Source organism: Hirundo rustica, chromosome 4 (genome assembly GCF_015227805.2).
Source record: "Hirundo rustica isolate bHirRus1 chromosome 4, bHirRus1.pri.v3, whole genome shotgun sequence".
Classification (NCBI taxonomy): domain Eukaryota; kingdom Metazoa; phylum Chordata; class Aves; order Passeriformes; family Hirundinidae; genus Hirundo; species Hirundo rustica.
Genome location: NC_053453.1, coordinates 70,250,725 through 70,274,297, shown reverse-complemented (window position 1 = coordinate 70,274,297; position 23,573 = coordinate 70,250,725). Strand labels below are relative to the sequence as shown.

The 23,573-nt window shown below is 41.9% G+C and overlaps 1 protein-coding gene across 31 annotated transcripts in view; it reads left to right on the top strand.

Moving 5' to 3' along the window:
• Positions 1-23,573, top strand: part of SOX5 (SRY-box transcription factor 5) — a 504,910-nt gene that overhangs the window by 465,280 nt on the left and 16,057 nt on the right. For 26 of the 31 annotated variants that reach the window (XM_058420241.1, XM_058420243.1, XM_058420242.1 and 23 more), the window contains 2 exons: positions 5,223-5,400; positions 10,081-10,253. In XM_058420241.1, coding sequence (XP_058276224.1) covers positions 5,223-5,400; positions 10,081-10,253 — 351 coding nt within the window. The remainder of the gene's footprint in view (positions 1-5,222; positions 5,401-10,080; positions 10,254-23,573) is intronic. The other 5 variants (XM_040062341.2, XM_040062334.2, XM_040062332.2 and 2 more) reach the window with 1 other exon arrangement.

Genomic DNA, 23,573 nt, shown 5'->3' with positions numbered 1-23,573 from the left:
GAGTCTGGATAAGCCACTGAGTGGCTGCATTGTTCAGTGGGCAACAATAGCATCGTTGTCTTCTGCCCCAGACATGCCAGTAAGTGCCTCCATATTTTGCATTTCTATTGAAATGAAGATCTCCAGGAAACAGAACCAGGGTGGGGGAATGAGGCTTTGTTTCTGTTGAGGTGGCAGGGACAATCTTACAGAAACCCCCGTCCCTGGCTTCTTATTTCTAACTCATTTGGCTGTAATTTGTACTGTCAAGGTCATTTAAACAGGCAGCAAGATGTGGTGAATGTGTTCCCAGAGGTCATGAAAAGCCTCTTTAGTAGAGCAGGCTGGGCTGTGCTTAAGCCAGGTCATTTAAGCACATTTGTATTGCCAGTCAGATGATACCCAGAGTAGCTCATGGTTTTGTAATAAACCCTGCAACCTGGACTTTCAGCGTGTGCCACAGTGGGATCCAGCACTTGGACTGAAATGACAGCACAATAATTCAGTAACTGTATTTTAATAGTGCACTAATCTTAAAATATGTGAAAAGGAGTGAGATTGTCAAATCCTAATGAATTGTCTGGGTTCTTCACCACCACCCCCGTCCCCCCCTTTTTTCATTCTCTGAGACTGGTTCATTCATGAGGGCTATCAGCCTTTTATTCAGCTCTTGGTGTTGAAATAGTGCCGTTTTTAATAAATGGTTTAGAGAGTTTCTCAAAATCAGATTTTATCCCCTTCTTTTTCCATATCTATTCTCCATAGAGATGAATTAACCTTTTATCCTGGGAGGAAGTAAATAGAGACAGCATGATGGAAAGATTAGGAAAGACATCATTTCAGCCAACTATTTCAAGATTGGTGACTGCAAGTCAGAATTCCTGGGTCTGTCTGAAGCTCTGCCACTGTCACTGTATGGCTGTGGCCAAATCCCTTCCTTTTCCCTCTCTTTCATTTTTTTCCTCCCATGTTAATAAGCACTTTATGTTAACCTATAGCATTTTACCTTTTCAAAGGGCTTTACAAACCTTATAAAAGCAGTGTGATCCACACTTGACTTGCCAGCAGCATTTCTGTCTGTGTTGCATGTCAGGCACTTAAACTTGGAGATTTTCTGTGTCTAAAGTTTAAAATATGACAGCTCAGAGTTATACTAATCCAGGCTGAGTGAAGCTACAAAATACAGCTCTTGAATATTTTATTTACCCCCCAAATTCTATTGTAGGTGAAGGGTACTTTCTTTCCTCAAATACATAGATACAACCTGGAAAAAAAAAAAATCTAGAGGAAACCAAGGATTTGACATTCCCTGAAATCAAGTTTTGGTTAATGAATCTTCCAGTCCTGGGAAGCAAATCAGTTCGCCCTAAAACAGCTGTTCTGACACAGCTGTGATACAGGGGATGGGAATCTCTTTGCCAATGCTTTGCTTTCTGTAGGTGCATTTTATTAGCCCTCCTTCATGTGTTTTTGCTTAATGCTTTATTCTCTACATCTATTTTGTGCATGTGTGTATTTTGCTTTGTAAGACAAATGTGCTACTTTTAAAGAGGCATTTCATAACCTTTAATCAAGATCATGTTTTATTTTCATCACATCTGTGTTTATATTATTACAAGCCTTTTGGGTCTTAACGTCTTCTAGTCTCAGCATTAATTGTTTTGGTTGATATATAAATAAATGTTTGACTTTAACTCTTTAAAAAATTCTGGCCTGGGAAGAAACCCCACCTTATCAATGTCATCTTAGAATAGCTGCATTTCAAAAAAAAAAGGCAGGGACCAATCAATGCTTTCTCTAATAAAAACTGAGTGCAGGGAGTAATTCTAGATTCTGTGACCCACTGCATAAAATAAAATATCCTGGCTGTTGAAAGAATACTGTCTACCTGAAGTGAAGATGCTACATCTGGTTTTTATCTTTTTTTTTTTTTTGAGCTGTCTTACACCTAGCCCTGGCATAATTGGGAGAATTCTGCTAATCTGTAATGTGGCAGAACATTAGCTGGGAAACTTTATAGTTAAAAAAATAAAGATAGACTGACACCTAGTTCTTACTGGGTTTACACAGGCTCAGATCAATAATGAAGACAGTACAGTTCCTGATTTAAGCTGGAGGAGCAGAGGATTCTGAATTTATGGCTGCAGAAAGGGAAAAGAGTAACGTGTTTCACTGACTAGGAGTGAAGATCCTAACAGACATCTTCACACTTACCTCAATTGTATGTTATTACTTGTCCCCCAGATATTTTTTAGAGTCCTTTGGAATAAATCAGTGTAGTTCCACTATTGTAAAGGAAATTACTGAAGTTATTACCAAATTGTGATGCAACGTAGGATTTTTAATGCATTTGACTTCCAGCGAGGATTTGAGAATGCTCTTTGAAATAACAGAAGTAAAAATGTTATGAAGACCAAACAGTGAAGTAGTGTCATTTTGTAAGTATATATAATAGCTGAAAATTGTTTACTTATCCTCCTTTATGAGAACCAAGCTTCTGTGACCTCCAATTAATTTACCATTAGCCTGAACACACAATGCAAGTGAATGAAGGGGCAATTTGGAATGACATTTATCAGCTCTGGAACTGTCGACTTCTATTATTTCCACAAGGCCTTATATTTCCTGGCTACAGAGAAGGCTGTGCTGACTTGAATGAAGAAGAGCATTCTTACTACCAAGAATAGTTACAACACGAACAGCCTCATTGCTTGATGCCTGCAGTGCAGGGGGAAAAAAACACCTCCCCTGTTTCTAGCTCGCGTTAAACGACGCCAGAACCACCGTTGTACAGTGGACTTGGACAGGACCTTGCCTTCACACCAGGTTAAAAAATAAAGGGAACAGAAGAGCTGAGAAAAGGGAGAAAGTGCAAGAGGTGGGATGGAAATAAACTTTATAGGGGCAGGATAGCTGAGGGGCTGAGTCAAAAGGATGAGGCTGCAAAAACCTTTCATGATGAGGATGTAGGTAGGAATCCAAGCTGCCTTGGCAGTGTGTGAGGGCCATTCCCATCAAGGACTAGCTGCTGCTCCTTCTCCACTGTTGCTGCTCTCAGTCAGATTTCTCCTGGGCACAGAGAACATTGCAGCTTTTAGTACCGTATCTGACACTAATCAGCCCCTATTGTTGAGGCTTACAGCAGAGGTCAAGAATCGAACGTACGGGGAAACCAAACCCTCTTGGACTGAACTGAGACAAGTCTCTGGGCAGGTCTGCTTTGCTTCTCAGGCTGTCTTCCAAGTACATGACTTTGCTGTTCAGGGATCCTTGTCTGGCACAAGGTCAGGTTGGTTGGTTGGTTTGTTGGCTCATTTGTACTTAAAACTTTCATGCAACTGACTCAGCACTGATTTCACATCATAGTTGGATTGTTGAGAGACTTCTTTATTTTTCAATTGGAACCAGGGGAGCAGCAAAGCAAGTCCCCTTCCATTTGGCTGGTATTTTATTCTAATTTTATTTTATCTTTATTTTTATCTACAATATTCTAATACAATGGATTTGCATTTCTGTAAAGTAGCAAATCCTTTTTAAAATGTCAAATACTGGTTTTACTGGTGGCATCTTTAACCCTGCAGCCTAAATCTCCTAGAAGATCAACAGAACTCTGCCGTCTAGGTACCTGATTCACTTCTAAGAGTATAGTATGTAAGCTCCTAAGGCAATTTTATGCACTGATTTTTTTCCCATTTATTTTATGCACAAGTTGCCTCTAGGATGGCTTCAACATCACTTTAAGGATGACAGCTTTGTCCACAATGCCTCTGATAATGTTCATCTGCTATGACTGTCACAAAACTGCATAGAAATGTAACCAAATGTAGAAATATAATCAAATATAACAAAGGTGCTTTGCTCAGAGACAGCAGAAAAGTTACATGGCAGTGCTTTGCAGAATTGTCTTGTGTTTGGAGACATCTACTTCCACAAGCAATAGGCAGCTATAAAATTCCTTTTTTACCCCCCTGTGTGGAAAAGAATCGTCGTTACAGGATGGTTACAGATACTTTGGTGGTAACAGTAAAACACTCAAACACCAAAAAAACCTGAATAACACAGAAACCAAAAGCTGAGCCTAATCTCACTCGGATTTGCATTGTTGTAAGTCAGGAAAAATTCTATAAAGCTAAATGTACTTACAATTTAGGGAGACCAGAATCAGTTTCTTCAGTGCCTAGAGCTGAAACCCAGTTGTCTGATGCAGCACTTCTTGTAGCTAGAGGACGACTTTCCTAAGTCAGTGTCAGACAAGAGCTAAGCTATTATGTGATTATTTGATCTAATATCGCATCCATTAGTTCTGCTTATTTAAAAGCCAGTTAAAATCACTTCTAAAGTGCTCCCCTTGTTGAAAATCCTTTTCTCCCTTCTCTGTTGGTTTGGGTTTGGTTTTTTTCCTTATTGTATTTTACTTTGGTCGAACAAAAATACATTACTTGTCATTTTAATGTTTTTTATAACATTGTCTGTCAGTCTGTGTAATCAAGCAAGGTTTAGGAATAATTCCAGTTCCTCTGCAAAAAAAATGTCACCCAATTTTTGTATTTTCACATAATAATTGCTGAAATCTAGAAGTTCAACTTTGCAACAGATAAAATCGTCTAGGGGTATGTGCAGAATTTTCCAGATTATTGTCTCAGATTCTGTTAAGGTGGAAGAGAAGTATTTATTTCCTATGGTGGTTTTGTGCTTGGAATTCTAAGACTGGGAAGTTCAGGGGAAAGTACAAGTTAAAACAAAACCCAAAGAAAAGGCACACAAAACAAAAACAGAAAAAAAAAAAAAAAGACCTTTAAAAAAAAAGACCTTTAAAAAAAAAAACTGAACCCCCATTCACTTGTTTGCCCAGTTTGGCTAGTGGTGGTTGAGTTTTAAGTGAAGAAGGTCTTCAGTTTTTACTTCATTAATGAATATAAGATTCAAAATAAACTGTAAAATTGCTCTTTATTTTCATGATAGAAGCAAGCATCTTGTTGATGGGAATAATTTCTTCAGCGACAACTCGCACACAAAGTGGAAATGGATGATGTTCTCTGATCATGTCACATTAATTTTCCAGTTTATCAGTCATTTCAGTTCCAAACTGGAGTGACAAGATGGTATCACATTTGATCTTCATATATATGATACAACCTCTCAGGTTTAGGAGTTCATACGAGCTGAAACCCCGGGCTTGGCTTGGGCGGTGTTGTGCCAACAGCAGTTTGCTGATAACATTCTTTCTCCTCTGCTTATTGCAGGATGAAGTGGCCCAGCCTCTGAACCTTTCAGCCAAACCCAAGACATCTGATGGCAAATCTCCCACGTCACCCACCTCTCCTCACATGCCAGCTCTGAGAATAAACAGTGGGGCCAGCTCGCTAAAGTCCTCGGTGCCAGCAACATTAGCGAGTCCTTCGGCCAGAGCCAACACAATAGGTGAGCTCAGTCGTGTGTATCCCACTCATAACAAGGGAGAGCTCCTCATGGAAAGGGGCTTTTATCAGCCATTGCCAGGCACTGGGCCAAGAGCTGTCTTTAACTTGCTTGACCATAATACTCCAGTTGGTTGGTGTCGGTGCAGAAACTCGCAGAGACTTTCCTTTTGGGGGGAGTATCTTGACTTTCACAGACTCAGAAAACAAAGGCCTGTGTTATTTCAGATGCTGCTTTAACTTCTGATAAATGCTGGTTTTTAATGACGCATATTAAAGACAGGGACCTGTCTAATGGTGGGCATTGAAGACCGATGATATTATACTGTGTCACCTAAAAGTGATGGATGAACTTTCAAAAACATCTCTTAAATTTAAAAGTCTGCATCTTTCCAAAATTACAAGTTTAACCCTTAGTCCATCCAAATCATGAATGGAATATTATTTTACTTTGGTGTAGTTAGCAAAACAATCACCATGTTGATTCAAGAAAAAGCCAAATTTTTTGTTCTGTGTTGCATAGAGTCTTCACTGGCTGTTTTTAACATGGTTCTAGAAAATAGTGATAATTCTTCTTCCTGCCAAAATTATGTCTTTGCCTAAAGACCATCTAAATAGTAACAGTCTTATTGGTCATTTCATAAATCTGATGTGTTAAAGGGACCTTTCTTTGTGTGTATAAGGAAAATGTGTACACACACCCCGTTCTTGATCCTTCTAACCGAAATGCTGTATTCCATGAGGTGATTGAGTATAACCTGAATCAAGATTTCATTATGTAAATCAAGCTCTGCGTCAGGAATTGAGTGAGGTAGATGTACTTTTTCTGCTATCTGTTGTGTTCCTCCTAAAGCGTCTCCTGCCTGGCCGCTTTCAGGAATAGCACAAAAAAAAATCCAAAAGAAGCCGTAGGTCAAACCTATCAGAAGCTATGTCTGTGATACAGCAGTGCTAGGCAGTAAAATTTATTTGGTATGACACATTCCAATTATATAAATATTTTTAAAATATCACATTACTAATTGTTAGTGTCTGTATTGTTATTAACCCTACACTCTTTAACTGTGATACATAGTAATGTATTTCATCTTTAACTTGCTTGACCCTGCTGTTCTCTATGCACAATGCCTCAATTTTCATTTTTTTCGCGTTAAAATTTTTGTCCTTGAGTAGAGGGAACATCGTATCTCGATGGGAAGTTAGAGCATCTGACTCGCATTTCAGTGGCAAGACATCTCCTGTTCTCCCCTCTGCAATCTTCTTTCCCTACACACCTGACATTTTCCGTAGGTTTGAGACCCCTGCAATTTACTTCTTTTAACAAGGTGCAGATTTTGAAATGCTGTACCTTTAATGAGTGATAATGTAATTGGATAAAAGCTGCGAGGATGAACAGAGCTTTAAAGGTCACTCTTGTAAGGAGAATTAATGTGTTAGACCATTAATAAACCATGGAAAACTGTGGAGCAAAAGATAACATACTTAAGTTATTGTTAATGGCATAGAGTTCACTGCTGTATATCTCTCTGCTTCAAATATAGAAAGTGACTTTTTGAGGTTGCTGAGCAATATCACTGCGTGCTGTATATGTAAGATAAGCTGTCTTTAACTGGTGCAGGAGCTCGGGATGGACACAGTGTACTTCTGGCAAAGCTTTATTCTTTAATGGAGAACTGCAAGAAGGAAAAGCTCCTGACCACCCTGCAAAGCCTCCTGCTAAATGCTAGCTCAGATCCAACACAAGTTACACCAAGTAGAACTCATTGCCACGGTGAAATTATTTGGTGATCTTGAAGCGAGCATGGAATTTCATGTCACCCTCCAGCAGGAGCTGCACCATGAAAAATCTTGATAGCAGTTTTAGCAAAGCCACCAAGGTCCCTAACATGGTAGGGAAACTGGATCCTTTTCCCATCCTGAGCGATAAATCCCTCTCCAAAAAGCCACTGGGAAACACTCAGTCGTTTTTCAGACAGTTGCCTTCACCACTGGAATGGCTGGAGCTGTCAGCACAAGGCACAGGATGTCTGTCCTAGGTGTGCACAGCCCACCTTGGTGGGATGCAGCTGAGCTGTCACTTCTCGCCACCTTTAACTTCAAATTAAAGCCATTCTCTGAAAGCAGTTCCTCAGCCTCCTTGGCTCCCATGGCATGGAGGAATGCCTGTGTGTTGCTCAGCCTTCTTGTGGAGGACATGAACTCAGAGCCTCAGAGATTATCAGCATAGCTGCACTCAGGCATACAGCTCCACAGCCCTTTCCAGAGCTATCCCTATAGCATATAAATTGTGCTACAGACTGAGCAGTCACAAATGTCACGGCTTCATGTATGACTTTAAATCCAAGCATTTCTTTTTGGGAACAGGCATATGTCCGTGTACTAAAAACAGAAACAACTTCTCTCTGCTCTTTGCCATTATCTGCAACATCTCTGTGCTAGTTTGGCAATCCTTGGAACTAAGTTCATTTTATGTAATGCAGTTCCCCTCTCTGTCAATAATTCACCACCTACCCTAAACAACAATAATTTACATTCAACTCGCTTCTATATTAATCATTTCCCTGCACACCAGCATCTTGGCAGCTACTGAAAAACATAAGGAGTGCTTGCTTTTATTCACTGTCATGTGCCAAACTGTCTCAAAGATAGCAGTATTCAGGAAAAGCCAAATAGTCTGGAGAAGGGCATGAATTCCAGTTTCTAGGCAAATTTGGCTCTGTGTCAGATTGAAAGTATTATACCTAGACAGCAGCAAAAGCAGCACTAATACTGCTGTTTGTTTGTTTATTTGCTTCCTTTTTAATTTATTCTGACTACATGCAAGGTTGATCAGATGCAAAGGTTAACAGATGCAAACTGGGGAAGAAACCAAGCAAGTTGGTAAAATGGAGATTAAAAAAAAGAAACAAATCAGCTGGTAGCGCTGTGCTGGTGTAGGCTATATTCTTCCTTATGCTGGGAACAACTGGAATTACTGGAATTCCATTGGCTGGGAATTACTGAACTGGGTCATTTGATAAAAGCAATGTGGATCAAGTTATTTCATATAAAACTCTCAGGGTTCTTGGGGTTTTTAGCCAAAAGCTAGCTCTTAGCACAAATAACAACAATCGAACTGCACAGGAACTTTTCTTTCTGGCTTTTGTTCTCCAAGAAGGACGGAAGCACCAGTCCCGCTCTGTCCGTGGTCTAAAAAAAAAAAAACAATAAAACCCCAAACCAAACTAAAATCCTGACAGCAGCACAGCACTGAACTAATCTGACATCAGCTTCTTCCCCAGAAATGTTTTAAGCAGCAAGACAATGTCCTACGTTTTTGGCAATCAGCAGATCAGATAGAAGAGTCTAGCAATACAACGGGGATGTGTAATCTGACATGATTAGACAAGGCTCTTTAGGAACAGAACATTCATAATTGAGACAAAGAAAGAGTATTAATAACACTTTCCTAACACGGCAGTTAGCCATTTTATATTTCCTTTCTTTAATCTTAGTGTTTTTCAACAAATCATGGGATTTAATAGCGTGTTTTGGCAGATTAGAGGATTTATGGCCCAGATGTTTTTTGTTCTAAAAATGGATTAGGGTGTAAAGTTTGCTGGAATCCATGGAACATGTTGAGGCAAGCCGGTCATTTTGTGTGTGATTAGTGCCTGCCTTCTGTCTCACAGTCCCTCCATCTGTCACAATTCACCAATGGATCTGGTTAGATTTAGCCTCATGTCACAAACAGAAGTCCCTTTTCTGGGCAATTTCATATTACAGATTCATTTTATGCCGTTTTTATGCCCTAGTTAAAAGACAGAAAGAAGTGCGTGCGCGTGTGTGTGTGCGCGCACACGTGTGGGGATGTGGAGGGGGAGAGGGAGATTGATAGATATTAGCCTCTACTTTAATATCTGAAAAAAATACACTGGGGCTTGGAGTCTCCCATCAGTATTCTATCCTACAAATCACATGCAGATCATAATAAGTATAATCTACAGTATGCTAGAGGAAAAAAATGACAAAGTGTCAACATTTAAAATTAAATAGTATTAGCCGTGCCGGTGATGCTTGTAACATTTTAAAAGGAAATAATTCAGTGACTACTAAGGCTAAGCCCTAGGCTGTGAATTTGCAGCAAAACAGTGGACATTTGACCTACTATTAGCAGCATGAATAGGAGTGGGAATGTAGGTCCGTGTAGCTGTGGTTTCTTGTACATTTATGAATGACAGGTGGTGGTGGGGAGTATTCAGTGGATGAGGTTTTTCTTCTCAGCCATTATGCATTTCGTATGTATAGCAAACCACCGCCACCTGTGGTTTATTTTAATGTATTCACAAGTTTTAAGAAGGGGAAGAATGAAACGGTCTATTTCTGAGAGTTCGGGATTGCTGGCATGATCAAAGCTTCCCCTAACTCTTATCCGGTTACATCCTGCTGCATACCAGACCACAGGGCTAACCTCCGCAGTGTCAGGGAAATATTGAAACTAATGGGATCAAGTAGCAGGAGCGAGGATTTGGGCACCGAGGTTTCTCGTGCTTTATGTCCAGGTGGCTCTGCCATAACAACGGCAGAGTTACAGAGCACAGACAGGTTTGTGGGCTTTGCCTTTTAACTCTTCCTCATTAATAACGATAAACTGCCTTCCGCTGACGAAAGCTAAAGTGTTTTCTTGTAACTTTCTTTTTTTAAGACATCCTTTCTTCTATCACGTCGTCAGGTTATTTAAATGACCACGATGCTGTTACCAAGGCAATCCAGGAGGCCCGACAGATGAAGGAGCAGCTACGGAGGGAGCAGCAGGTGCTGGATGGGAAGGTGGCCGTGGTGAACAGCCTGGGTCTCAATAACTGCAGGACAGAAAAAGTGAGTTTCCCACTGAAAAGGGTCAGAGTGCTCGTTTGCCTCTCCCCACACATACACAGCTCCTTCCTCCCTTCTCTTCCTCCTTTTCCTTATTCTGTTTTTCCTCCCCCATCTTTGAAACAGAGTAGTTCAAGAAAAGTGAAAAGCAAAATGGAATCCACAGCCAAAAGATGACATGAAAGAGAGTCCTGGAGGCCCCTGGGGGAGAGTGGGGAGGGGGTAGAGACAGTTAAAGCCCTCACAAGAACTTTGGAGGCCACTAATTCTCTGTTCCAGCCTGTCAGCATGTATTAAGAGAAGGTGATCTTGGAAATCTCTGAGTCTAAGTGGAAATCTTGCTTTATGGAAATGCTTACATGTGTTTGTGAGATGAGCTGGATTTGAAAATATTCAAGCTCCTTTAGGAACATAAGCTTTTCTGATACTCAGGCTCAGCTTCTGGGTATTTAGCCTTGTGAGGTCGTCATATATGATATTTTGTGACCATTGCAATGTAGCACTGTCATGTCATGTTAGATGACTTAACAAATTTGAAAAGCGGAGAATTGACAACACAAACTGCACCAAATATTTGCAGTGAAACTCAGAGGCAGCAGAACATATGGGCCTTACCACCTTCTGCTTTTGGACTGGCCTGTGAAGCTGTGCCTATAACAAAATACCAACAGAGTGGATATTCTCTAGTAAAATTTGTATGTGCTCTAGCTGTCGTGTGTGTCAGGGAGGTTGTGATTTGTTTCTCTTCTCTAAGTGCCTGCTGTCTTTCTGTGCACTACCTTGGCTTGTGGAGGATAAATAGACCTGCCAGTGCTCGCTGCCACGTTTACAGTGAGCTGTCCTTACAATGCTGCCACCTAAGATACACATCTCAACTCTGGCGTGTGCCTCAGCATCGTGTTGCTTTCCTCCTCTGTTCCTCTCCTTCCCTGCAACATTTTCTGAGGTGATGCAGCCGTCGTCGCGCAGTACGGGGATCCCCGTTGTCACATTTGGTGTCAACTGCATTTAATTGAAGCCACTTCCACTCTTAAGGTCTTGTGCAGTTCACTGAGACAGGCAGATAAATAGATTGAATAAAAATGATCAGCTATTTAGCAGAAACTTGAAATCCAGTCGTCCTAGGAAGCCTGTGAGTCAAACAATATTGTCCAGAATGAGCAGATTGCTAATTTGGATGGCTTTCCATTTTTCCCTGGTTTTAGATGGAGTTTGATCAATAAGCTGTGAGAAGCCAGCAGCCTGCGCAATGAATGTTAAATGTACATGTGAGCCTCTCACCGCTGTACTTTTTTCCCCTCAGCCTATCCTGGGTGTCAGTGATGTAGAAATGACTCCAATTTCATGCACTTTCTGGAGAGGAAGGGGAAGGAGAAAAGAGGTCAGTGTAATAGGTATCTGGCAGTACGTACACTCCGCCTCAGAAGAATAAGGGTGCTGCTGTGGGGGAGAGAGGAAGAAAGAGAGGGATGGAGCATGTTTACAGCATTTCACAGAGCAGAGCACCAGAAGGGAAAAGGGAAAAGCAGAGTGTCAGATATAAGAAGAAGTGATCACAAGCACAAAGGAATTTATATTCAAATATTTAAGCATTCTTGAAAGGATGCTCGGAGCAGAAATTCCTTTTCTCTGCTCCCCATGTAGAAATGACTTTAACACTCAGCCAGATGCTAATGCAAAGTGACTCAAGCTATTCCTCGCAAGCATAGCTAAATTGCCGTTATTTGTTAAGCGCATTGAATTCAGCTGTGGATACAGCAGTTGGTTGCATTCAGAAAGCATCTGTACCCTTTTTTTTTTCCCTTTTTCCCTTTTTTTTTTTTTTTTTTTTTTTTTAATTCCTCCAAAGCAGAGGCAACTCTACCTATCTCCCCCCTTCTCCTCCCTTGTGCTGGCTGGGAATTGTCAAGTGACAACCGACCAAATCCTTTTGGACAGGAAGCCTTCATCCTGAGTTCTATATACTTGCAAAGCAGGCCTTGTGGTTGGATCAGGAAGCCCATTAAAAGCACTTTGATGGTATGGAAATTCATCTTCATGAAGCACCCAGGCCCCTAAGCAGCATGCTGTTTAGCTGTGGTTACAGATCAGTCATTCACATCGGAGGGCAGTAATTGTGCTGACGGCTTGTTCGGCAATGGAAGCACATAAAATAATCCCAGGCCCTCCACCATGGCATTGCGAGTTAATCTTCTTTAATACAGATCAGCTGTTGTTCTAACACATGACTTTATGCTGGCTCTAGTGACTCTGCACAGCCTTTTGATTAAGTAACAGGAGTGGAACCATCTGCATTCACTTTATTCTGTTACTTTCCTATTCTTGGGATTCTCCTTATTCCTTCTGTTTTCACTTCACACCCTCAACCTCAGTTGAAGTTTATTTTCCTCTCTAATTCATACCTCCTGGTGGGCTCGTGGAGGGCAGACAGGAGTTATTTTACAAGGTAGCAGGAAAAAAAAAAATGGTTTGCTCGATAGAGAATTTTTCTAAAGCAACTTTGGGGTTTTTGGGGTAGGCTTTGGGGTTTTTGATATAATTAATGCCAAAACTTTATTGAGGCTCAGTGATTTGAACTCGATGATCTCAGAAGTGTTTTCCAACCTAATTGATTCTGATTTGTTTTAGTGTGTGAATTTCATATCCAGACAAACAATCCAACTTCTCTAAATTTTGCATCTTTTTGCTCTAGGACTTCAATGTTTTCACACTAAGAGCAAGATTTGAGAGGAAAACAAGTATTGCCATTCTAAATTAAACTTTATTCTGGTTTTCTCTTTTTTCAGAGGCAGAGAATTAGATAGTTGGGAATGTGCTTAGCAAGGAGCAGTGCTGCAGGTTTATTAAAGAGTTTCCCTTTTCAGAAGGTCAGGGTCCCCACCATGGGACTTAGTGGCAGCCCCTGAACTTTTGAGACGTCGCGTCTGTAACTTTTGCTTCCTGACCAGAGAATTGGAGATGGAGGGTGGAGTTAAGAGAGCATTAACCTCGTGTATATCTATGTACCCCTGGGCATATTAGTACTTAGAAATGCACATTATTATTTACAGGTAACAAACACTCATTTGGCGCTGTCCCAGATTTTTCTCCCTTCTTTGCTGCAGTGGGTAGTGTACTTTTGGAGACCTAGGATTCTCTGAGACCCGTTGAGCTTTCTGTTGCAAGAATTTCTTCTGCAGCCTTTCAGTGGAGGTGGGCTCTATGCCATTCATGTATGGGAGACTCTTGGTGGGGATTTGTCTGCCAGGGGTAGCTGGGCAGGCTTGGGGCTGGAAATCGTCTTTGGGAGTCTCTGTTAAAGCTCTTCAGGCTCTTCACATGTGTCCTGTTTTCTTGCTCGTGTTCCCAGATGGGTTGATCCCTGTGGACAGCCAGACATGCCAGCTAAGGCAGCAGTCAGACGGGAATTTTGGGGAAGTAGAGCAAAACTGTATAAAAGGAGTCATACGTAAGAAAATATTTTTAAAAATGGCTAAGATGATTTGGGTGAGTCACTTTTTGGGCATCCAACTTGGACCATCTTGACGGATTTGATTTTCAGAGGATTACAGTAAAAACTTTGAGCATCGCAATGTACATGGATTTGACTAAAACCTATTTTAATTGCAAATGCAGTAAAACATATTTTTACATTACTTTTCTTGGAAACATTTCCTTGTATAAATGAGAAGAGTGTGTTTTTTGTGGTTTCTTGGAAACCCGAGAGCATAGCTTTATTTGTAATTGTCATCTACAGTTAATTATAGCTCGATACGTACTATACATAAACAATGTTACCTGTTATGCTCAGGGCTCAGCTTGTCAGCTGGGATAAACACCACAACAGGCAGCATCAGCCAGGGAACTCTGGCCTCTCTGTTCAGCCCCAAAACTGCAAGGGAGATGTGCACAAACAGCCAGCAAGTGTGTGCGTGCATCCCAGCCCACCGTGCACTCCTTCAGGGATGCCCGACACAAACATGCACAACGCTCGCCAGGAACTCCCTGACTGCAGCCAGACTCTCAGGGATGTCCTCTGTGACACAGGAGAGGAGGAGGGCACACAAGCAGGTGTGTGAGCAGGCACAAACTGGTTTCTGAGTGCTGGCAGTGGCTGGGACAGCTGTGTAAGGACACACAGCCACAGGAGCCTTTCTGATGGGTAGGGATGGAGTCACACTCCAGGCTGAGTGTGTTCGAATACATCCTCCCCCCCTGCCCCGTGCTGCGGGTGTGTCTCCACCTGAGGTACGAGTTCCCCCTGTTATTGCTTGGAGTGTGTCCTTTTAAAAGGCTCCGACATGTACTTGTCTGCTGGGTTGTGACTAAACAGCTATTTGTAACAGTATTTATTCCAGCGCTGTAAGCAGGAGCCTATTACTCATGCTTATGGAACACCGGGTTCGGGATGTCTTTCCTCCCATTCCCACTCCCCCCTCCTCCCACCTCCCTCCCCACTCCCACCCCCTCCTCTCCCTCTTCCCCCTCTTCCCCTTAAGAAAGTGCCAAACACGAAATGACAGTGACCAATGTTGACTTAATGTGGATGTTTAATAATGAAAAAAGTGTGTCAGTTCCAGCGTTAGTTACAAATGGCAGAAAGTATATCGGGTGGCAGCCCTGTAATAATTTTACATCCATCATTCCTTCTGATGCCTCGCTGGCTGCCTGATGGATGGGGATAGCAGAGTTAACTCTTAAGAAGCCACTGTGATCCGCTGAGCTGAAATTAATTTTGTCCCTGCTCTCCCCTTGGGAAGAAGGGGAATATTAAGAATCTCAAACCTGCAGTTCCTGCTGCCTTTGAGAAATAAAACACTGGAGCTCACTTTACTAAGCACATAAGAACTAGTTGGTTTAGCACATGACATTTATATTTTTCTTGCAGTAGAGAATTTTGCTTCAATAACTTTTTTTTTTTTCTTCCCCTAATGCTTAGATTTGAACCAGAAAGTCAAGAGAAAATTTCAGGACAGAAGGGCAGGCAGGAGAAGAAAAGAGAAGGGTTGGTAGAACAGGCTGTAACCCTGTTCTTGCTGCAGACAATGAGACCATGGGTCAGGCTAGACTGAGTGACTTGTAATCATTGAAACTGGGACCTGGTGCAAGCCAGGCTTCCCAAACAGGAGAAACCCACTGAAAATTAGTCCAGAGGCACAGCGCTAACATCATAAGCCAAATCACTTTGCAAGAGTTGAAGCCTGCCCAATTTCATAATCTCTCTCGTATTTTACCGGAAAATTTTACTTGAGCGTTCTCAAGGACTAGCAGAGGCTGTGTCACCCAAATCCACACTTCTCGCTGCAGGTTCAGGGAGCCCACTCTATTCCCCACTGGCCTCAGCAGAGCTGATCACTGTAATATTTTTGTCCTCTTCTTGCAGTGTGAGCAGAGATCCATTTGGAGTGATGGTTGCACAATGTGGGGACCAGGTTAGAGTCCCACAGCACAAAAGTTAATGTGCTATCCTAACAGCTGTATATGACAGCTCTTATTACGCCTCTCCCTACTCTCTAAGTTTGTTTCACTGAGGTTCTTGGCTTGCAGAAATTCTTGTGTATGGGGATTGCAGTGTGGGATTGCAGTGCTCTTTGTTTGGTCTATCAGCACAGAGTGCAAAGTTTTCAAAACGTGTGACAAGTCAAGCAGGTATTATATCATCACCCATCCATCACCCAGATGTCAGACTTCCAGTAAGCCCAGTCAGCAGCCTCAACACGACTGTGCATGGTCAAGGAGTCCTTTTCAACAGGGCTACTGTACCCACTGCAATTCTCCTGAAACTTTTCACAAATTTAATTTTAAAAACATAGGTCAGGCTTGCAAGCTGCAAGGATCAAAATTGGTTTTGCCCATCATCAAGCAAATAAACATTTTCATCATTTTGATTCAGTTCAGCTGAAAAGTTTATCCACTTATTATCTGTCCCTCCCCCTTCCCTCACCGCCATTCTTCTTCTTTTTTTTTTTTTTTTTTTTTTTTTTTTTTTTTTTTTTTTTTTTTTTTTTTCCATTTGCTTTGTGGAGCTTGTGTATATTTATATTTACAGCCTCTGCATTTAATGGCCACATGCCTTGTTTTCACAGATGGCCAGTGGAAGAACTCCCCTCCCCCCTTTTCCTTTAGTAAAGCCTGCCTTTGCTTTGGCTGCTTTTGTCACAATGCCACTACTCTCAGTTAGCGAGTGCCTACTCATAAGAGGGAGAGATTCTGCAGTGAGGACTTTTCTTATTCCCCCAAGGATTTTAGCTCTCCATTTTAAAACACTGGCTTTTTTTTTTTTTTTTTTTTTTCCCCTCCCCCCTCCTGATTGAGCATCATTTATTAAATGCCCAGATGCATTTTTCAAAGACAAGATGAAGTATGGATATTTATGTGTGTCCTTAGTGCCGTGTGGCGGCAGGGCTGCATGGGCAGGGTTAGCTAATAGAAAATTAAACCTAGGGAGGGAGGGATGGATTTGTGCCCACAGATGTGTGTGTGAAACTCCAGCTGAAGTTAAGGAGAAGATAAGGCAGGGAGGGAAGGGAAGAGCCCTAGAGCCATGGTAGCTGCTGAATTCCAAATGGGAGTTAAGACTTTGTTCACTCCGAAGGGTGGAGATTGGAAACTCACAGCCCAGTGTGGGTCAGGGAGGACTGCAGCTGTTTATACTGTTGTGGGAGTTTTATGAAACCCAATAAAGATGGATCAACTTCCTCCCGAAAGAACAAACATACAAGTGATGTGGAGTTCTTGTTACGGCTTTTGAGCTTTTTGAGTCCTTGGGTTTAAGTTCTAAGCTGTGCCCCACAGCCATGAGAGCTTATTACTTCCTGAGATTTTTTTTATTATTTTTACATAATCACATGTCTCAAGTCAGTGGGGCTTTCAGCACATTTCAGTGCAGTACCTCTCTCCAGTGTAATAGGGGCTGGGCCTGATTCTGCTGTGAATTGCATCCGTTTGGGCTCCTGAGGGATCAGCCTGACCTGTTTAGCAGGAAGAAGTGTAAGCAAAGGTACATCAGCCTTCATAATTTGAATACTTTCTAGGGAAAAAAGGAAAAAAAAGTACTCTGTAATGGCTGTACTGCTGCTATGCAGTTGAGTCACCCATTGTTAATTAAACAATTGCCAGGAAAGCAGAGACTGTGTACTTGCCTTCTCTTTGCATGCATGGAGACCCTTCTTCTCAGGAAATCTTGTGTGGGTTGTGATTTTCCTCTTGTTTCATTTTTAGTGTGCCCCCTCTCTCCCCCAGTTAATGTTTTCTTTCCACGCTGATCAGCTGATAGCACACGGCTTTCTGACTTGCTGTGAAGTCCCTGATTAAAATTTACATGGCACATTTCATCCAGAGACCTCAAAACTCCTCACAGTGGTGGGAAAGCATCACGATCTCCATCCTGTGGAGTTCAGGAAATTAAGGTGCAGTGACTGAACAATTCACAGAGAGTTACAGGCCCTGTCAGCCCAAGAAGCAGTCTGGATGAGAAACTGGGTCGTGGAACTCTTAACCTATTTGCATTCAGCAGATTACAGCTGGATCTGGTTGAGGTCAATGCCTGTGCCTGTGCTGTAACAACTTTGCTAAGGAGGAAACAGCATCTCGTCATTCTGCTTTGATTTCCTTTTCCTTTTTATTCCTTCTTCAAAATAATGGGCTGGGCTGGGCCAGTCCTATGTGCATTTTCATGTAAAGTCCTGACTTGCTCTGTCTCTCAGAGATCACGAAAGAAAAGCAGGACCTCAGTGGCCTCTAGAATTGCTGCTTCCCATCAGTTTGTTTCCAAGCCAAATAATACACTTTATGAATGAAGTAAATCTTTCATTCTTTCTCAAATAAAGAATTTTAAAATACCAAAAAAAAAAAAAATAAATTAAAAAAAAAGAACCCACAACACATTAAGAGCCTGACCCTTGCCAAGTTATTGAGGATTTTCCTCTTTTTTATTTCAGTGGACTCTGTCATGCCTCCAGTGCTTTCAAAGATACTGACTTGAGAACCCTTAGAAACTGAAGCCCTGTGTCCACCATACACAACACAGAAAAATGACTGCATAAGTTTCAGCAAATTCTTTCTGTGACTTGGTGTCTGCTCCTGAGCGAAGAGTAATTACATGTCTAGGTCTTCGTGGTCATTCTGATCTTTGTAACACCTCATAAGGAGCCTCTCTCCTGAGTCTGTAGAGCACTTCATGTAGATTGCAAATCAGATGCAATGATTTCTAGGCAGTATTAAAGCAATTTGGATTTTAATAAGCACTGTAAGCCAAAAGATACAGTTCCTCTATCAACTGATGTAGCCCCAACTTGGACTGCATGTCATAATTTTGAAAGAAGTACCATAAAATCAGGAAGAGCCACAAATAAAGAATGTTCTTTTAATTTCTTGTTTCTAATGCTGCTTTTAGATTCTGTGGGTGGATTATTCCATGAAAAACAGAGATCTTGGATAAGCAAGATTGAAAGAGCTGAGGGGGTGGTAAATGCATTGTTTCTTCATACTCAACTTTGATGCAACAACAAAAAAATCTCCCAAATGATAACTTGCTGTGACATTATAAATAATCTTTCATCTTCTTTGGTGGTCCACAGAGTTTATATAATTGGAAGGCTAAACCCCTTCTTTGTTGTTTCTTGCGTTTTCATTAGTATAGTAGAAGACTATAAAATTGTGCAGCCAGGAGGGGTTTAACAATTACTGAGTCAACATTTGAAAGTCTCACTCTATTTTATCATTTATGCATGTGCTTTTTATGAGTTTTACAGCCCTGCAGGCGTTACTTAAGCAAGGTCCATTGCAGTGGTGTATCTATAACTGCTTTATTTTTATTTTGCTTTCCTTGGTACCATGTGCCATCATCAAGAGTCACAATTCCACACTCATAAAGAAATTACAAGCTTGAGACGGTAATTTTTTAGTAAGATTCCGGAGTGCTAATTTCAGTTACTAAGACATGTATCAGTCCTACTGAGGAACCTTTGGCAAGTCCCATAATGTGTGACTCAGTTTCCCTTCTGGTAAACAGTTAATAATCTTGCCTTAGTGAAATGTGGGCAATTCACTGATGAGTGAAGAACACTTGGGCAAGGATTGCAAACCCAAATCTAAGTCAAAGATCCCTCTGAAAACAGTTGGAAATTCTCTTACAGCGGTTACAGCTGCAACAGGATCTGGGCTGTAACGAGGTTTGGACTGGGACATAGGCAGGGTGCACAGTACCTGTTTTGAAGTACCATGGCATTAATATGCAGGAGCAGAGTCTGGAATGCAAATAATTCATCATGTGCAAACCTCTGGGCACTGCTCTCACTACTGCCAGTTGTTCCCCTAAGTTCTTCCAGCTCTCTGTCGTCTGTAATGCCTGCCTACCTCATGTTTTCCACATTTGGTAGGACTGTAGATGAAAGGTTTAGAACTCAGGCTGTCCTGATGTTTATTACTGCAAGAAGCAGAGGAATTGCACAGAAAGATTACTTCTACAAAGTCTCCATTTGTGTTAGATGGAGCACAAGACTCCTTACCTTCTTGGAGAGCTGTGGAAAATACCACAGGGTTGACTGGATAACACCAGGTGTCACCAGCTTGTCTAATAATTAAATGTGTTTCCCTGTCATAAAGTGAACTTTTATTGTGCAGTCATTGCAAAATGATGCCCAAAATTTTAAGATTTGGTGCATATTGACCAAGGTATGTGTTGGAAGGTTTGATATTTACGGGCCCTTGCTGGGAAAGATGTGCCTCAGTACCACAAACCCCCTCAGGTGCTGTCACAGGTCCTGCTTATCAATCTAAGATAAAAAACTACCTCCTCAAAACTCAAATCTATTTGAAAATACCACCTTTAGCATTTAGATGTGGGAAATAGCTGGACAAACAGTTGTTGGAGGGGAAGGGAAGAAATGAGACACACAAAAGGACAGTAGCAAGCCGCCATCTGTTTCTTTTTAATGTGTTGACACTGAGCAAAGGTAGCAGGCTGAGTCCATCTGTGTGTGTGGAATTCCTAGGTGCAAGAAATGATCAGGAAGTTCCTCCTTGCACTCTGTAGGTAGCTGTGTTTGGCCCTCTCCACCTTTTTTTTTTTTTTTTGCCTGGCCTTTCAGTTCCCTTGGGACATGAAAAGCAGGAACGTGAAGTTATGTTCCTCAACACTCCTCCTGGGGAATTCTGCATTGGCTGCTTCTCTCTGCAGGCATCAAAGCTGAGAGGAGAAACATTCCTGTCAGGGAAAATGGGGGTAGGGCGAGGGGAGCAGCAAAGTGGAGAGTGGACTGCCTGAGTGAAAGTGCTAACCTTGAATTATGCAATCGGAAAAACAGCTCGTGCCAAAACGCGACTCTAACGGAGTTCAGAGTGCCGGCGGAGTTTGCCAAACAGCCCAGCCAAAAGGATGTCTCAGGGAGGGGGAGGAGGCATCCACTGCCATATGCCCAGCATTCACAGTATTCTGGAAGGACTGTGGAGCCCTTCTGGAATGTAGATGTGTAAATGGTCTCAGGTGCACCCTGAGCACGGGTACCATGAACCAGTCCAAGATGGGAGCAGTGAGGGTGGAGGGCAGCAGGCAAATCTATCAGGATGTTTTTTATTTCTCAAGCATTCCAAGGTTTTGCTTCACTTTTATGTAGTAGTGGGAGGAGTTCTGGCAAACAGGATCAGGCTGTTCTACATATGTTTTGACTCTTCTTGTTTTATGTTTCTTCTATGAAAGAGACTGCAACCAAGTTCTTGTCATTTTTAGATCAATGTTTTGTTAAACTACGACAGCTATCCATGACAGAGAGCCAACTAACTTTTGCAGCTGACCACAAAACTGAGTCTGACTTGTGGTGCTTAGTCATTTTTAATTTTTTTTTTTTTTTTTACATGACATATTCCGTGTGTGTGTGTGTTTTTGTTCTTTTAAATATAATTAGAGCACTTCTAGGAGTTGTGGTACAAATCAGTCTTCTTTGGCAGGGTAATTTCTTTGATTAATAAAGTTTTAGAAACTTCTCATCACGTTGTGGCTATTGATGAAACCTCTCTGGTTATACTTTGAACAATTGGGCTATTTTGAGATTGAAGTCTCTCTACAGTATTGTCTTCTCTGGTTTACCTATCAGAACTTTAAATGATCCAGTCAACAGAGCTCTTGCTGCCCCTGAAGAGAGTTCCTCCTACAATCAAATAGAAACCATGATTATGTGGCCCTTCATAAAGAAATAAGATATTTATAAAATGTCTTTCAGCCTGCTGAGGTCTGATACAAAATTCAGAAATTTGGAATCACTTCATGTTTAGCAAGAGATGTCTGTGTTTCTTCTCCTGGGAGGACAGGAGTGCTCCTTGCTGTTTGTTTTTGCTGCCTAGGTGCTGCCTAGTTTTGAGAAATGCTTGTCTCACAAGCACTTCACACATCTTTCCTGGGTTTGGACCAACCTTGCCTGTTGTTCCCAGCAATATGAGCTTCTAGGCTGCAGTAGATGCCACCTGGCATTTTTCATAGGATGAACAGCGTTTCATACCTGAAACAAAGGGATGTTCTGCTGGACCCAGCATACTCAACCTGTTGTCACTGGGTGAGGCCTCATCTTGCTACTGTGCAAACAGCTAATCCAGCGCAGCACAGAGTGGAGGCAGTTTTGGAAACATGTAATTTGATTTTGAATATGATGATGATGATGAATAGATCCTGGTTTTGTATAAACTTCAAATCATTGCGGATTTCTTGTCTGAAGTTATTATGTAGATGTCCTTGTCTGCTGTGGGTTGGTGTGGTGCAGTTGGAACTGGTTGATCTTTAAGGTCCCTTCCAACCCAAACCATTCTGTGATCCTATGATTCTGTGAGGAGAGGCTGGGATAGCAATATCAGCAGGTTGCCCATTTGTTTGGGGTCAGAGAAGAAAAAAAACTTCTCCTTTGTTTCTTTGGAGTTTCCATAAATACTTGCCCATAAACTGAAAGACTTTGTAGAAAAGGTAAATAGGTGCTTCCATCAAACGAAAAGCAGTAAGTCATCAACTGAATGCTTTCAAGCAAAATGACTTGGGATTGCTGCTTAGTCCCTTTCAAACATTTAGTAATTGTAAAAATGTTTCTCAGTGTCAAGACTGGGGAAAATCATCTGCTCTGCGTGTAATGGGAAGAGTGTAGGACAGGAAATCACAATGTGCTGAGCTATGGTCAGGCTTTTGCATCCTGCCAGGCTGTTGCTGATCTCTTTCTGCTCTCCTAGTACTGTTTTGTTTGCGTTTTTGAGGGGGGCAGTTGGGTGGTTTGGTTTTTTTCATGGCTTGAGATGGAAGCTATCTTAAAAGATCACGTATCTCCAAGCCCCTTGTCATGGGCAGGGACACCTTCCACTAGATCAGGTTGCACAGAGCCCCATCCAGCCTGGGGATCGATAATTCCAGGAATGGGACATCCATAACTTCTCTTGGCAGCCTGATCCAGAGCCTCATCACTCTCAGAGCAAAGAATTTGTCCCTAACATCTAATCTAAACCTACTGTCTTTCAGTGTGAAGCCACTGCCCCTTGTCACTCCAGGCCCTTGCAAATAATCTCTCTTCATCTTTCTTGTCAGCTCCCGTCAGGTACTGAAAGGCCACAATTAGATCACCCTAAAACCTTCTCTTTTCCAGGCTGAACAACCCCAGCTCCCATAATCTTTCCTCACAGGAGATGTGCTGTTGCAGAGGCTCAGCACATCTGAGCTTACTGCCTTTGTGCTTTTTAGACTTAGAGCATTTCTGAATATTAACACGGGGAAGTACAGCTGGCTGCTTTGATCCTCTGTTTCAAGAGCAATTCCATGCAGAAGTTCTTTTTAGCTACCATTTTATCATTGGTGGTTGAATTACACGTGTAAGTAGTGAGGAGTCACCGAGTTGAGAGAATGGTTTGAGTGCTTATCATGCTACAGTTTTTCTGGAGGGCCACCTCCATGTGATGCCTTGGGAAGGCTGACCTGAAACAGAGACTGAACAAAGAGAATAAGGTAGGTGTTTATTGAAAGGTCTTTAAGGGTACACCTTGGGCAGGACAGAGCCTGACCAGAGCTACACCCAAGGTGGACTAAGAATGGTCACAAAATGGATGACTGGTCACAAGGTCTCGCACTTTTATAAATTTTGGGCCATTTGCATATTGGGGTTTAATTGTCCAATTCCAGCTCCAGGTTGTGAGGTCCCATCCTTCTTGTTCCTCCCTTCAGCCACCGTTGTTTGTGCTTTTGGGCCTGAACGTTGTCCTTGGTGTCCAGCAGTAAAAGGATTTGTTTTGTCTCCCTACTCTGTGAAGAGAGCTGACCAGCACTGAATGTGAGGCTCAGAACTGCCCCCCTGGGCAGCACAGAATCTGAAATACGTGAAA